Source organism: Azolla caroliniana, unplaced genomic scaffold (genome assembly GCF_043228905.1).
Source record: "Azolla caroliniana isolate FFs.n. ecotype wild unplaced genomic scaffold, voAzoCaro1.0.p SCAF_1, whole genome shotgun sequence".
Classification (NCBI taxonomy): Eukaryota; Viridiplantae; Streptophyta; class Polypodiopsida; order Salviniales; family Salviniaceae; genus Azolla; species Azolla caroliniana.
The window spans coordinates 35,689,977-35,705,193 of NW_028230436.1; the positions used below are offsets into that span (position 1 = coordinate 35,689,977).

At 37.0% G+C, this 15,217-nt stretch overlaps 1 protein-coding gene across 1 annotated transcript; it reads right to left on the minus strand.

The window, feature by feature from the left end:
- Positions 1-10,350: 10,350 nt before the first annotated feature.
- LOC147870177 (uncharacterized) lies at positions 10,351-14,581 on the minus strand. The gene is made up of 13 exons (XM_087339643.1): positions 14,413-14,581; positions 14,086-14,298; positions 13,699-13,815; positions 13,548-13,580; positions 13,290-13,424; positions 12,990-13,202; positions 12,772-12,904; positions 12,435-12,622; positions 12,154-12,297; positions 11,888-11,971; positions 11,500-11,772; positions 10,918-11,003; positions 10,351-10,775 (listed from the first exon to the last, which is right to left on the minus strand). Exons 1-13 carry the CDS (start codon positions 14,458-14,460, stop codon positions 10,613-10,615), a joined length of 1,830 nt encoding a protein of 609 aa, XP_087195769.1. The 5' UTR covers positions 14,461-14,581; the 3' UTR covers positions 10,351-10,612.
- Positions 14,582-15,217: the final 636 nt, after the last annotated feature.

A 15,217-nucleotide genomic window follows, 5' to 3' on the forward strand; every position in this document is an offset into this window, starting at 1 on the left:
CACACACATGAGTAGATGATTAGGTTTTGACAGGTTAAGTTAGGTTAGTAGGTTAATAATGATCATCATGAGGTGTAGCAGGAGCAGGGGTAGTAGATGCTGCTGCTAAGCAAGGCGATAGATAGATAGATTCATCCTATCCTATCCTTCTACTATGTATGTATGACAGACATAGAGAGGGAGGAGAAGAAGAAGGCACGCTTCTGATGGAATGGATAAAAATAACTTTCTGAGGAAACAAATGTGAAATTTGGGGAGAGAGAGAGAGAGAGAGAGATTGTGTGTGTGGTTTAAGGCCTTGGCGATGGTGGGCGTTAAATGTGTGTGTGTGGCTCTATTCTAATTTCTTGTCGTCTGTGTCTTTGTCTGTTTGTCTGTCTGTCTGGCACTTTTTGGTTCAACTGCTGCAGCACAAAATCAACCTCCTCTCCTATTCCCTACATCTCATGGTATCACTATGTATGTATGCATGTATGTATGTGTTGATAACTTGATATCATCATCATCATCTTATACATATGTGTACTATATGTATATATATATATATACATATGTGTACTATATGTATATATGTATATATATATGTATTGTGTGTGTGTATATCAAACGGCCACTATGTTCTGAGTCAGACAAAGACAGACTAGAGAGAGAGAGAGAGAGAGAGAGAGAGAGAGAGAGAGAGAGCTGATGATCGATCCTCAACCAATTCAATATGTATGTATATGTAATTTTAAGTAAAGGCTATTTTCATGCGTGTGTCATGTCTTAGCAACCGTATCCTCTCTCTCTCTCTCTCTCCAAACACACACACACACACACACACACACAGAGGGGCCACTGACCTCATCACAGAAGAGAAATGAGAGAGGGATGTGTGATTGGAGTGAGAGAGAGAGAGAGTTGGGGATTTGTATTCCATCCATTCAGTAAATCAGTCAGTCAGTCAGACCGTCCGTCCGTCAGTCATTCATTCTCGGACACAGTGAATATGAGAGAGAGAGACAGAAGAGATTACAAAAAGCAGAGAGAGTAGTTTGACTTGCTATACGTTTCCAAATTTCAAATTCCCTCTCTGTCTGTCTTGTCTGTATGTCTGAAAAGGGAATTGCAGTCCTGAGATCGAATCCGCCCTTCCCTTCGAAGCCTCATCTATCTGTTCGATTGACCATACGGATCTCTGCGTTCCCTCCTGACTCCTGAGTCCTCACATACACACACACACAGTGGGGAGGAGGGGGGTGTCAATGGTCATGAATTATGATGAGTGATCTCAAAATTCTTGTCTACTGACTCCTCCCCTGGCCCGTTGATCCTTGCCTAAAATAGTTGGCATCGTGTATGAGAGGATTAGGGTTTATTTAGGGTTATAATTGATTGATTATATAGGAAGTAGCTGGTCAACCGCTCCTGTTCTCGATGAAACACACACACACATGCCCGATGAGATGTGAGATAATGGTGGTGTTAACTTTTTTATGCCCCAAGTACCCAATCTATTCCTTCAATCTTTTACGTACACAACACACACACGTCAAGTTATCTATGCCTATGTATGTGTGTATGTGTGTGTGTGTGTGTGTGTGTGTGTGTGTGTGTGTGTGTGTGTGTGAATGTGTGTGTGTATCGTAGATTCGTATACCTATTATATGTATGTACATACATTGCATAAACATACCTTTTGCGTCATTTACTCAGTACTATTACTAGCTATCTTTATGTATCTAGCTTGCTTGCTAACATTGATAATGTGGAGTAGGTACATAGACCTCCAGAGTCCGCCCACCCCCCACATATTGGTGGTATACAAATACATAAGTACGTGTTGCACTACACCAAGTCACTTACAAACCTCGACAACTTCCTCTCATATTTATCAACCCTCGCTAACTAATTGTGGCGATATACATGCATGCCATACCCTTAACCCTACCTTTACACTATCCTACTACTATGTTGAATTGTGCTCCCTCTTCTTCCTCCTCCTTTAAATTGTGTGCTTCAATATATTGGACCATTCCAACCGTCATACCCTTCAATTTTGCTCTTCTTTATTCTCAAATAATGCAGCAAAGAATAGCCTCCTTGTCATGACAACACTTACAATGATGATTTTAAATTAGGAGAAACCCCACACGGGAATATCTATACAGTGATTACCACGTGTCCTTACATATGTTAAGCTTTTGTTATTCTACTTGAAGTTCTCTACTTGATGGGTCCCCTTTCTACTACCTCCAATGTACCTATATCTCTATGCATATGATCTTCACCCTTCCCATTCATGCAACTTATGATATGATCGCGTGAAGATGTATTGCAAAGTTTAGCTGCAAGCTCGCAAAAACTAAGATGATGTCTTTCTTTTCATACGCCAAACCCCCTTCCCTTTGTTCAAGATAGTGTTAGCAACAAATACATTCAAGATATGTCTACCCCACACCTTAATAACATTCCGACATCTATAGGATTGAAAGAATTGCCTCCAAAACAATCATAATGTTGTTAAATAGACAAAGGAAAGTATGCTAATAGCTACTTCTGAAACCTGATCAGTAGTTGTAGCCAACCAAGTTCCATACTTGTGATTAATTTGATAGCTACAAATGTAGAGTTCATTTTGCAAAATTCACTTTCTATAAGAATGGACACTTTCTATTGCTTTGAATCTTGACTCTACGGAAACATTCACAATTGACTTACCATTATCGTCCTCTAAAGTTTGTTAGTAGTCAAGGTATTTGTCAAAGGTGCCCCATATGCTACATAAGTGTTCACAATATACAACCTAAATTTGGATTTCTTATGTGCATCTATATTGGGCCTAATAGTGTCCTCATAACATCATGCTTCATGTATGATTAATTATGTAAATTATGGATGATAAATTATATGTTTTTTCAGTTCCTATCCAAAGGTAGGCTTTGTCATGGATGGGGTATGCACCAACTTTATAAGGGGGCATTGCTTTATAATCGTGGATCGTTGTATTTATTGCCATATCGCGCTTGAAATGCCAACAATACGTTTTCACTCCTTGTGTTATGGGAAAACTAATGACGTCGATGTTGTAAAGTCATTATTTAGGACTAGTGTAGATTATTATTATATCGAATGTAGCACAATAGTTGCTCTAGCTTTGAATCCAATACTTTAAAGTTCATGTTTTTGCATCTAAGATTCAACAAAATAAGATAACATCCTCAACTTATAAGCAATTCAATAGTGGGACATGGAAAGCCTCTTATATGATGTGTAAAAGCAATACTTTCACATTATGCTTTCATAGGTAATGTCTTGTTATTAATTAACCAATATCATCACGATACCAATGGATATCTACAAGATATGTAAATTATGTTATATCAATGTGTGTGTATACAAATATAATACACATATACAAATGTAGAGCTTACTTATGCGGTCTACCGTATTGAAGTAAGATAATTATTAAATAAATCAAAATGCTTGCATTATGGAGATGAATAGGCATGAGAAACTTTTACTCATAATCTACAATATGTTCTTTGTCTCAATGACTTTTTTCCTTCATGTCCGCATCACCACTAGGTTAAGCATTAAATGGAGATTTGATTTTTCAATGTCCACCAAACCCTCCTAAGTTTTGGTGACATTTTGTCTTGTACAAGAGAATCTACACATGAATTTGGGAGGTATGTATGATGTCTCGATAACTTTTTGGCACTCATTCACATGGATCCCTACATTTTGATTTTGTACAACCTTTTCATACAAGTGTAACAGCTATCATGTTTCGCCTTTCCCATCAAGACTACAATCATGTGGTTTTGGCTATGATGAGAAATGTGTGAAAGATGCACAATTCCCTATTCCCTTTTCCCACATCAACTAAATCCAAGCTTATAATCGTGGGTGAAAATTGGTCTATAACCAATTGAAATCCCCTTCCCCCCATGTATGATTGGAGTTAGGATCTTTAAAATCTAGTCGGTTGTATAGGATAGCATAATATTTTTGTCAGCTTCTCCAAGTTCAACTAAAAATATAATAACTTATGTCCACTTTGAAGTGCTGAAGTTATCAAATACTAAAATATTACTCTGCTAGCATCTCCTATAGATGATTAGCACATGTTGCCTCTTGAAAGATTGAAACTGAGCAAGAACCTTAAAATCTAACATTTTGAAGGTTCAGAATCCTCCTTGCGATTGAGATTTAAGTGGTGAGATTTCACATACAAGGACTGTGTCCATGTAAAGTTTCTCGTATCATTTGCTTCAATACACCATCAAATGTTGGAAGGTAAATTTAGATTTGAATTTGTAAAAAAAAGTTTCTCTTTTTTTCATCTTTCTCTATAGTATGTCTAGAAAGTTGAACCAAACTTTTTCTCCACAAATCTATGTTAAGCTTTTCATACATATTGAGGCCAGGTCTATTTGATCATTTTCATACATAACAATCTTTGGCTATAATGAATACAAGTTAGGTAGGTGTTCATTATGAGTTTTACATGATTGCTAGGTCTATAAGCACAAATATAATTCAACTTTTTAATTCCTTTGGTGTAATCATACACACCAACTCCGAATCACAACCTTTATTCAAGACAAAGATTGATTTAGGTTGGGTTTGAGTTGTATATGGAATATTTAAATGGTTTTTCACAAAGGTACAAACAAATTAGGTAAGTTGTTCGACAAGTTCAAATTCTACATGGTTTCACCATCTCTTCTAGCTAGTGCAATAGAACTCCCTTACATAGAACTATAGTGGGCAAAATTTCTTCTTCTCATTAGCTAGATTGAATGTTTACCCTAGTTAATGGGTGTATTAGTTTGAAAGAAATGAAAATTTTGTCATCGGAATATTCTAGTCTTGACTCCTCTTCATTTATTGTGATACCAAATAATGAGAGTTGAATTCATAACCTTGGGATTAGTGAGATGGAGTTGGAATCCAAGTAAATATCTCATAGCTTGAAACGTAATTAGGAAGTCTAAGAACTTTACCCTTTTTAATACAATGATGTAGATTTGTCGTTGAAATATTTATAGAATAAAAGTTCTTGTCTGTTGCCTAATAATTGTCATTGTCAATTGGTTCTAATGTGGGCCACAAAAAGTTAACATAGGCATCTCCACAACATTTGTACATCTTAAAGTGGTTACACTAGCTATTTTCTTTGATGATCCAAAATCACACCAAAAAGTGGTTTGAGCATGTGAGGTTCGTGGTCACAAACCAATAGGCTTCCTCCTAGACAACTTTGAAAGAAACTGTCTCCCAATTCAATACATGCCCACAAAGGAAGGAAGTGTACATCATCATCACATGTGCTACTTGCATAGCTTGGGATGCCTAATAGTCGTTCTTCCTCAACTTCCATGTTATTTTCCTTATCCTTTGACGAGACATTTAAAACTTAAAAACATGCAACACTTTCCACATATGCATTTTTAATGCTCAATTTAGAAGCAAAAATTGTTTTCCAAAGTGTCACTCCTTGATTGTCTTTTTAAGTTCTCGTCGTTATGGATCCAACAATAATAATCATATCCCAAAGATGAACGTGTGCACATATGAGCCATTCATCAGCAATTTAAAAAGTGATCGTGACCATTTGAATATTGGGTCATGTTTCTTTCATGTGTGCCTCAATTAGACCTAGTATGTATTTAAATATTGTAACTCACAACAAATTTATAGAACTTTGCCATGTATATATTGTGCACTCACTACAGTATGTGCATGTTTGAATCCACGTGACAAAAGTGTAGCATAGGCACATTATCAGTAGTTGTTGGGCCCCAAACATTTGATATGATCCAATTTAATATATCAATGATACTCTCTACATTCTAAAAACATATTCATCCACGATAAGAACTCGTTATCTATCTTTTTAAAAAAGAAAACCAACGTTGAATACTCCATCATCCTACTTGAATCATGGCTTGAAAGATTCTTTCTTATATAATCTTACCACTTACGGGGCTAAAAGTATCGATGCCACTTGTATTTAAATAGTGAATGTTGTCAACAATAAAATCATGTCACCTTCTATTGCATGGTAATCACTCAAAGAATAAATTTCCATCCTTTTAGAAAACCATTTGGTTTGAATTCTTAATGTTATTATATGGTTAATTATTCATGTCCATATCTAAAGAAATCAATAAAATAATCCTAGATATAATTGATAAATATCTATATGACTACATTGGTTTTATTAGCACGATCAATCCAATCTTTGAAGCATGTATATAGTATGTTCATGCAAACTACATCAACATGTGTCTATTTTTTGATTTGTATGTTTCCTAGGAGAGAAAGTTTCAAAGAATGATTTATTTTCAACATAACTATCAAGCATAGACATAAACATTGGATTCTCTTCCAAGTACATATAAGCCTTTATTTGACATCTCCTAAAGGGGGAATATATATCAAGCTATAAAATTTTGATCAATTGTCCTATTACGCCTTTGCTTTTATTGACTCTCAATTTTAGTTTTCCTTAACGACCAACTATCCATATTCAAGAATCCCGCAAAACTTGCAAAGTAGGGAGTAATGGCCTTGTCCTAGGTATGTGGGCACTCCCATTCATATGAAAGGGAATATTCTAACTATGGGGAGCGTTACAGACCTTGAGGTAAAGACAATCAAATGTGATCAAAATCTGACTTTATGTTGGGTTTGTGTTGCATAAAACATTTTAGGATCATATGCCTCGTTGTTTGTCAACACAAACTACGTTTTTTTACGAAAATTACCTTGATGCAAATGATAAAAGATAACAATTAGACAAAATTAATGTGTTGTTAACCTTTTCAATTTTGTAGACTATGTATGCATGAACTATGGAAGGAAAGAAAAAGAGAATAAAAGGACAAGGGAGATACTGTAGAAAATTGAAAAATCGTGTACTTATTGGGAAATCTATTCGTTCGTTACAGATCAACCAATACATTTTTGATGGAGATCCATAAAAAACAAAGGTTGAGACAAAGATGTTGACAACCGATGCTAGAAGGAAGAACCCTTCATTGTTTATATATAGACCAACATATTAGACATGTCTTTGTATGCCAAGTTCCAACCTCCTTTAACCCCTTGTTGGACCAAAACTTCCTTTGAAATCATATTCTAAATATTAATTGACTTTTTGGACCTCTTGTCTAAAACTTGATCATATATCTATTTCTGTAATCAATACACTTATGGCACAATTATACTAAAGAAAACCAATATTGATAACAATAATATCCAGTAGTATAACCTTAATTCGGATTATAACATCGTTGCCTTGTACATAATAGATTTGGCTGATTATTGTATGTGCTATACATATATTTTTATATATACTAATACCTTAACTTTCTTCATCTAACCTTACATGTGATGTTTCATACATGCAGATTATTAATATTCCATCCTACCTAATGTCTATGACTAGCACACCTGTGACCTATGGGACAACTCTTTTAGAGAGGACAACCTCAATTAGTTCTTTTTCAAATTTTTTTTCTTTATAAAGATACAAACCTTCCAATATGTGTCATTCATCATCGGATCATGTTTATCTGTCTATAAAGCTTCATGATTTTCCATTTCCACTGATTTTCTATCACGTGTCGTGTAATGAAAGAGTAGCATGGAATACGCTAACCCCACCACTCCTTCTTTGTTGCTGATGTCCTCTAAATATCTCTTTATGCGATTGGACAACCTTTGTTCTCGACTTCCCTCTATGTTTTCCTTGTCCGAGTTTTCTTTTTGTTCTTTCGGTATTTGAGCACATTTTTCATGTTTATAATCACACTTACAAATAATAGTTTTACATGTTTCTTTTTTTCCAAAAAAATAGTTCCTTCCATTAGTTATAAAATTTTACAAATGAGACGATTATGTACAAATCCCTGTAGGGACGCGATAGTTCCATCTTATGTGGATGCCCACTGACTCAAGAAAGGGAGAGGACGACCATTGTTGGATGAAGGCTATTCGTTGTCTTTCAACTCCATCGGAGCCACCCTTAAAACCATCATATTGGCTCTTTAGAGGGGCTACAGTTTCACTCCATATCTCTTGGAGTAACCTTGTTGGATGTGCAGTTTGGTTAGAGAAGACTTGCCTACATCATTGTTTCCATAGAATCCAAAGAGTTATTGGGCTAACCAATTCCAACACCTCTTGAGATTTGTCATTAAGAGGAGTGGAGTGGACATTGCCGGTGGAGGAGAAAAAGACCTCTTGTGCTTTTATCACCAAAGTCATCCCCTCCTCCTGATGCTCGTATCTGCCAACTACGGTTTGCCATGATAGCCAACATATATTTCCCCACTTGATTGAGCCTTGCACCTGGCATAATTGCAACAAGCGGCCAACCCCCCACCATATTCGATGGGACGTTGGGTAGTCCCACACAACGTGTTGTATTGATTCTACTGCATGTGGGCACTCTACACAATTAGGAGAGCTAAGGTTTCCACATTGCCATGCTCCCACCGGTAGGGACTTATGTATTAATAGCCATTGGAACATGGTAATTCACCTCGCGTGTTGTTGTTTCTAGATTTTCTGCCAAAACTTGGTGATTATTGTGGGAGGAACTTGAAATGTGTGCCAGACCTTCGCAGCTGTCGGCTCTCGGGTGGTTTGAGTAGCTATTTATATGTTTCTTCATATTTCACCTTATGTTCTTCACCTAATTCAAAGAACCATATCTCCTTTCCTATTTTATCTAGACTTCATTGTCTATGCTTTGCCAACATGAGCATGACATTGACGAGTGGAAATGATGTGATGAGAGATAGATAGTTATCTTTAAGTATGTCTTATATTTCAAAATCTACATGATGCAACTTCAATACCTAGCTTGTGTGATCAACTGCAAGGGAGCATGAGGACTTTACAAAGTTAATACTCATCTTGGTGAAGAGATAAGGTTGAACATGATAATCAATATGCATTCTTGCCGTACATTGAACCTAGCATTTAGGGCTGATGTTTCCAATGTAATATTCTAATGTTATGCGTTTAAACATATTCTTTAGTGGTCCTATTTACCTTTCCTCAATGCATATTGCATAACATCATTTGAAAGCTCTCAAAGATCTTCCACGCCCCATCTTTTGAACCATATTTTTGTGAAAATTACCTAGCTAGATGAGAGAACTTTGCCCTTGTGATTCTTTGTGGCTTATGTCCAAAATATGGTATACTCTTTGGAATTCCAAGATCTCTATGGGTAGAACAATTGTTTCCAATCTTATTCCATGCATTAAGAGGGATCATGTCACCCCATACTTCTGGTCTATAATGCAAGACTTGAGTTACCATGGCAATAAATAACATTAGTTTCACTTCCCATCCACAATCAAAATCACTTTAGTTTCATTGATTCAAGTGTATACTCAAAGGATACATTCCATTTATTTGTGGCAGGTACATCAATACCAAAATACTTACTGAAAGCTTTGAAAAATTGTACATGTTCTTCCTTATATGTAAACATATGATATTAGTGAGGCTGGGAAAAATTGTCCATGTTCTCACTTATATGTAAACATATGGTATTAGTGAGGCTGGATGGTCTGCACTACCAATATTCATGGTTAGTTCACCAATTTGGCAAAATGCTTCTAACTCTCCAAGTAAATGTTGTATACTTCATCAACATGGACATCAATGCATTGCCTTGAGGAAAGAATATAGAGAGAGAGCTTGCAGAATGTAGGAAGGGATCTTGTGTCCCCATAATATTAAAAGGGCCAAAACCAAACCTTGTATGTAATAGACGCGTAAAAGCAGCTTTTTGGCTTTTCAATTTCATTTCCTCTTTTGTGGGAGTGGGCTATACAACTTAAACCTTCATAATCTCTTTCCATCCCTCTTCATCGTATTTATATCAATGTTCTTTGAACTATCTAATCTAGTGCGGATTAACTTAAGTAAATGAAGTATGCTGCTACACTTGGTTCATTATGTGAAGTGAATCCACAATTCAGTAATCGAATCCATTTGGTCCAATATATGAGGACATTGATACATATGGGGTAAAGTTTGTGAGTAATTGTTAAGGCCAATAGACACATAAATTTTTATTTTTGGGGAATTGGATTACCTGAAAGACTGAATTATGGACATAACACCAATGGTTCAAGATAGATGGTGGTTTGGGTGAAAGAGTTAGGATCATTAACAATGTCATTATCATTATTGTGCTCAGACACCCAAATGTCGTTAGATTTTCATTTAAAACCAGCAGTAATATGTAGATGAAATGTTACAATTGCTTGCCAAATGTTTAAAAGGTGTTATAAATTATTCAGGTGTACAAACCAATCACGTGCAGGATTAGATTCAGCTCTAGGATTTCAGCATTTTGGGTTATGGTGTGTGCAAGAAGACTAATCAGATGGGTATGGCATTGTTTGCTTAGTTCTGCTTTGATTACATGCTCCATTCTTTATCAAAACATGTAATTTAATCTCTCCGACAAGAAAGAATCAGTTGCTACGAAAACAAAATCACAAGAAAAAGAATTGTGTACTGGATTAGGTAGGTATTCTATTGTTCTCAATGGGGTTTTAAGGTTATTCATTATTTCATATATGAAGCCGAGCTACTCAAGTAATTTGAGGAGCAAGGATTGCAGATCTGGGGTGTCTGGGGGTTTTGTCTTGGTGAGATGGCGCTCAACTGTGAGGAGCTCGTGGTGGCTCATGTTAACTCCTGCCTTCTGCAACAGAGAGAAGATCTGGGATGTAGATGAAACGGTTGCTTTCCTGATAGAGACACCATACCATCATTACAAAGAAGACTAAGGTAAATTAAGAACTAGACTGCATATAATAGAAACTTTTCTATATGTATATGTCTATGGATATGGATGTGTATGTGTATGTGTATGTGTATGTGTATACTTACGAACTAGAATATGCAGATGCTACTTGGCTTTTCAAATCTCGGCTCCGGCTTGATGATTGTGGGAGATTTTGTAGCTCCCTTTTGAGCTACACAATCCAAACAAGATAATTAAAACTCAATAATGTTTAAAGGATATTACCTACACATTCATAATTTATAGACATCTTGTAATGTAGCGGGAAATTGTATGCTTGAATACAAATTTACTTGTGATGGGCCTAATGTTGCTTCATAAAGCATTCACGTTTCTAGTTTGGACTTGTCGATACACTTCCCTCCTCAGAAAAATGGTTCTATAAATTCCCTTTCTATAGTCCGTGCTCATGCATAGATTTTTTTCCCTTAAAAGAAGAATAGGTTTCAAATTCATTTTCCATAACTCAAGATGACTTTTACTTTGACATCATGTGCATTGATACTTTCTTCTTGACAAACTTGGTGTCTAAACTCAATTCCCACAATCGAAGGATTGACACAATACAAATAGGTGTGAAGAAGTGATGATATGCAGATAAGCTTTTCTTTACCATCATCGTAAGATTAACATTATATAATATAATCAATTGAGAAACAAGCTTTTACCTTGGCCAAGACTTTATCATAGTCACTCATAGGGAAATGCTCCTTGTTTTCCTCCATCCAATTCATGGTCCACTCATCAGCTCGGAGAAGCTCAAAGGTCCGGTCATGGATGATAATTCTAGCCCCGACAAACATGTCAGTGGCTCTATAAGGGCTATTCTTCACATTTGGATTCTTTGGAGCTGGCTCACGAGACAAGTATTTTCCGCCTTGGATGCCAGAATTGCGGCTCGGAGGTTCATAGATGGAAATGGTATCATCCGCAAGGTAGTACTATTAAATTACTATACATTAGATGTGGTTTAAGATACAACTTGAAAATGGAATGCAACACAAACAAATAAAAAACATTAATTTTCAACAATAAGAAGAGCATTATGATACATGCCTGAAACACAAAGAGTCGGCCAACGTCTTGAGGTGCAACTTTGTGGAACTCGTCTTCTCCGTATCGCGCAGAAAAACATAAAACCTGCTTCCCTCAGGTGAGTTAAAAATGTTTTCTTGAGTTTATATCCATGATGCTAATGTGTGGCATTCTGGGCATATATGTATATATGGCATTATATGTATGTATGCATGCATAATTGTGTGTGTGTGTGTGTGTGTGTGTGTGTGTATTTGGATTTTCGATGGAATGGTCGGAGAAATAACCTTGCCATCCATGCCTAGTATCTTGTTAAAGTCCTTGTAAGGTGCTTTGGGTATGAGTGAGATGCAATTCTGCAAGCTATCCTCCTCACTTCCAAATCCATTATGAGGAGGTAATTCCATCCTTGCAAGAGTCGGTGCTGGTTCCTACATCGCATTCAAGCACAACCCAATAATTATCTTCTTCAAACTCATGATGCGGGTATTACCAATCTTCTTCTCAAACACTGATATATACCAAAATCGTTTAAATACGAACATCCTATGAGAAAGAAAGTAGTTACCTGCACATCCACACATTCTAGCATGTCTTCTGTCATCTTATACTTGGTCATATAATAGTTTTTGGTGAACTCATCACAGTCATGGAGAAGCAAATCACGGTTGTACACTCGAACATAACTCCCTACATGCAGATCGGTCTCATTGTAATGTGCCGATTTGGGGAGTGCATCAGAGCCGATGTTTTTTCCTGAATTAAGTGTCAACATCATTTGTTGATAACCCGTATTTAAGTAGTATTAATCCACCGTGAAAGACATAAAAACAAATAAAAGTGTATAATCATAACTTTGATAATAATAATAATAATAATAATAAGGAAGCAAGAGCAAAGTCTACCTAGGAGATCTGACGGAATTTCACGAGGAAGATGGCATCGCCTCAAAAGCATTGGGAAACTATGTCTTCCGGAATTACGCTCATTTATTTCTAAGATCTCTATGGTGTCATCTGCTAGAAAGTAATGTAAAACCTGGGGTGGACAACATTTCAATATGGATGATTAGGACATATGTTTGATTTCTATGTGCATGGAAATTTTTGATAAAGGGGTTTACATATGGGCGCCTATCACCGTAGACAGAGTCCCGATCATCCCATACGGCAAAGAAACGGAGCACCTTCCCATCGTTCTCTAGGAATTGCTTTGTAGCAAACTCCTTGGGATGCTTTACAGGGTGTTTTTTGAGGCTTTCTTTATATGTGGACAAAGGTTCTCCTGGAAAGTCTTCTTCACGCCCCAAGTTGAACCTGTGCTTCAACAGATATCTCTGACAAACACATAAATATTATGAGCAAACCTCATAAACATCAATTCTATGGTCTATGAATGTCAAAATATATTATCTTTTTCTTACCTTGGTGAATGTGTCACATGTGCAAATCCTGAAAGTTCTATCATAAATCGTGATGTCTGAACCTAGAACGAAGTCAGGAATTGAGATATATCCTCCACCAGGTTTGGGTACTTTGAGGCGTTTCAGGAATGTGCCCTGGCATTTGAATTCCAGGGAGAAACCTTAGATAAAAACTAGACAATCAATCATGCATGCTGAAGGAATTTTGGCTAGTTTAATACATATCTTGATTTCTTTTCAAACTATTAAGCAGTTCACCTGCATGATTCCGCTATTAGCTTGTCTCGGCTCCTATGTGCCATAACAAGTGGTCAGATGTCAATATAAATGTCATATATATACAATTAGGATGGACAATATAGTGACCACTTCCATTGATTCCAAGATTAATTAAGATGTGATACACTACCGAAATGTGAAGGGTTCCATCTTCGAGGTAGAAGTAAATGGTGCATTTGCGAACTCTGAAATTCTCATCTCGCCGTTCATCAACCGGTTCTTTGAAGTAGCAAAAGAAACGGAGCACCTTCACAATATAGCAAGATGCTGATGGTGTCAGCAGAAAAGAAAATATACAAGTGAATGCAAGAGTTTATGGTTAACATATACAACATACATACTGCCCCATTGTGCTGTAAATGTATGTATTATGACATATTGGGGTTAGCTTGTGAAAGCTCATAAGAAAGGTTCAAGAGAAAAATTGTGGGGATGCTAGATCGCCCACATGTTAAATTAACAAATCGCACATGAGCATTTCTTTTTCTTTTATTTTTTTTGTCATGCATATGTGTACCTGGCGGTCATATTTGAGCCATTTGGGAGCAGGAGGGGCGTCGAAGTTCTGATGGTGGTGTTCATTGGAGCCGGCATGGGAGGTGTCGGCATGGGTGTAGTCTTTGAGGCTGTCGGCGAGTTCGACACGGTGTTTCCTGTGAGCCTCGGGGTCTCGGACTTGTGGGTATCCATCAGAGAAGTTGAGATTCTGCGATTTCCGGCGAGGGGGTTCCTGATAAACATGAATCAGGACGAGTGTTAGTGAGAATCAACATATTAACAATATGAAAAGAAAAACGGAGGGGGGGGAGACAAAGACAGAGACAGAGACAGAGAGAGAACTAACAGGAGGATGGCAGAAGGAGAAGGCGGGAAGGTCTCCTGGGCCTGCCATAACTTATTCTTCTTCTTCTTCTTCTTCTTCTTCTGGTGCTTTTGTTGGTGACACAGAGCTCTGCACAGAGGAAATCAGGGAAAGTGGAGGGGGGAGACAATGGCAGTTATTCGTTTCTCGCGGCATCATCAAAAATGAAATAAAATCCGAAAAGCATTTCTTATTTCTCTTATTTTTATCTTTTATCGAGTCTCCTAAAATCATTCTCTCCTTTCCTTGTTCACGTCAACACCACCATGGTTTGCACTTTGCACTGTTTTGGTCTTTGGTCTCTACAATATGTACATAACTAGATTTTCTATGTTATGTGGGTCACATCAACAACACCATACCATGTTCATGACCATTATGTCGACCTTTTTGAGGTACTATTCGTCCAAGTTGTAAGATTCCTCTTTTTAACCTCTCTCCTCGTATTCTTCCCTTTTGAAGCTTTGTTGAGCACCTTTAGATGCATAGACCATGTTTGCTTTGACTGTTATTGAATACATTATTAGGATGTTACGACGTGACAAACATTGATTTGCAAGAATTCGTTTACTATATAGGAATGGACGATGTAGTGAGACAACCTAATGATGACACCATGGGGGATGCTCCTTCCAACACCCTTATGATTTCTCTATATACACCTCTAAAAAGGGTAGAGTCCCTCAACCAAATTGCCTAAAGTACTAAGAAGGCCTATTGAAAGAGGCTTAGCTCTATCGCTATCTATTCTCTACAATTGTAGACCACAATGTCAACACCGCCCACG

What these genes read in the sequence shown, in the direction of transcription:
- LOC147870177 (XM_087339643.1), bottom strand. Translation starts at nt 14,460, where the DNA reads ATGGCAGGCCCAGGAGACCTTCCCGCCTTCTCCTTCTGCCATCCTCCT. An exon ending in CTAATAGCGGAATCATGCAG is followed by an intron (nt 13,425 to 13,547) that starts GTGAACTGCTTA and finishes TTCAAATGCCAG; the next exon opens with GGCACATTCCTGAAACGCCT. An exon ending in ATGATAAAGTCTTGGCCAAG is followed by an intron (nt 11,004 to 11,499) that starts GTAAAAGCTTGT and finishes TGGATTGTGTAG; the next exon opens with CTCAAAAGGGAGCTACAAAA.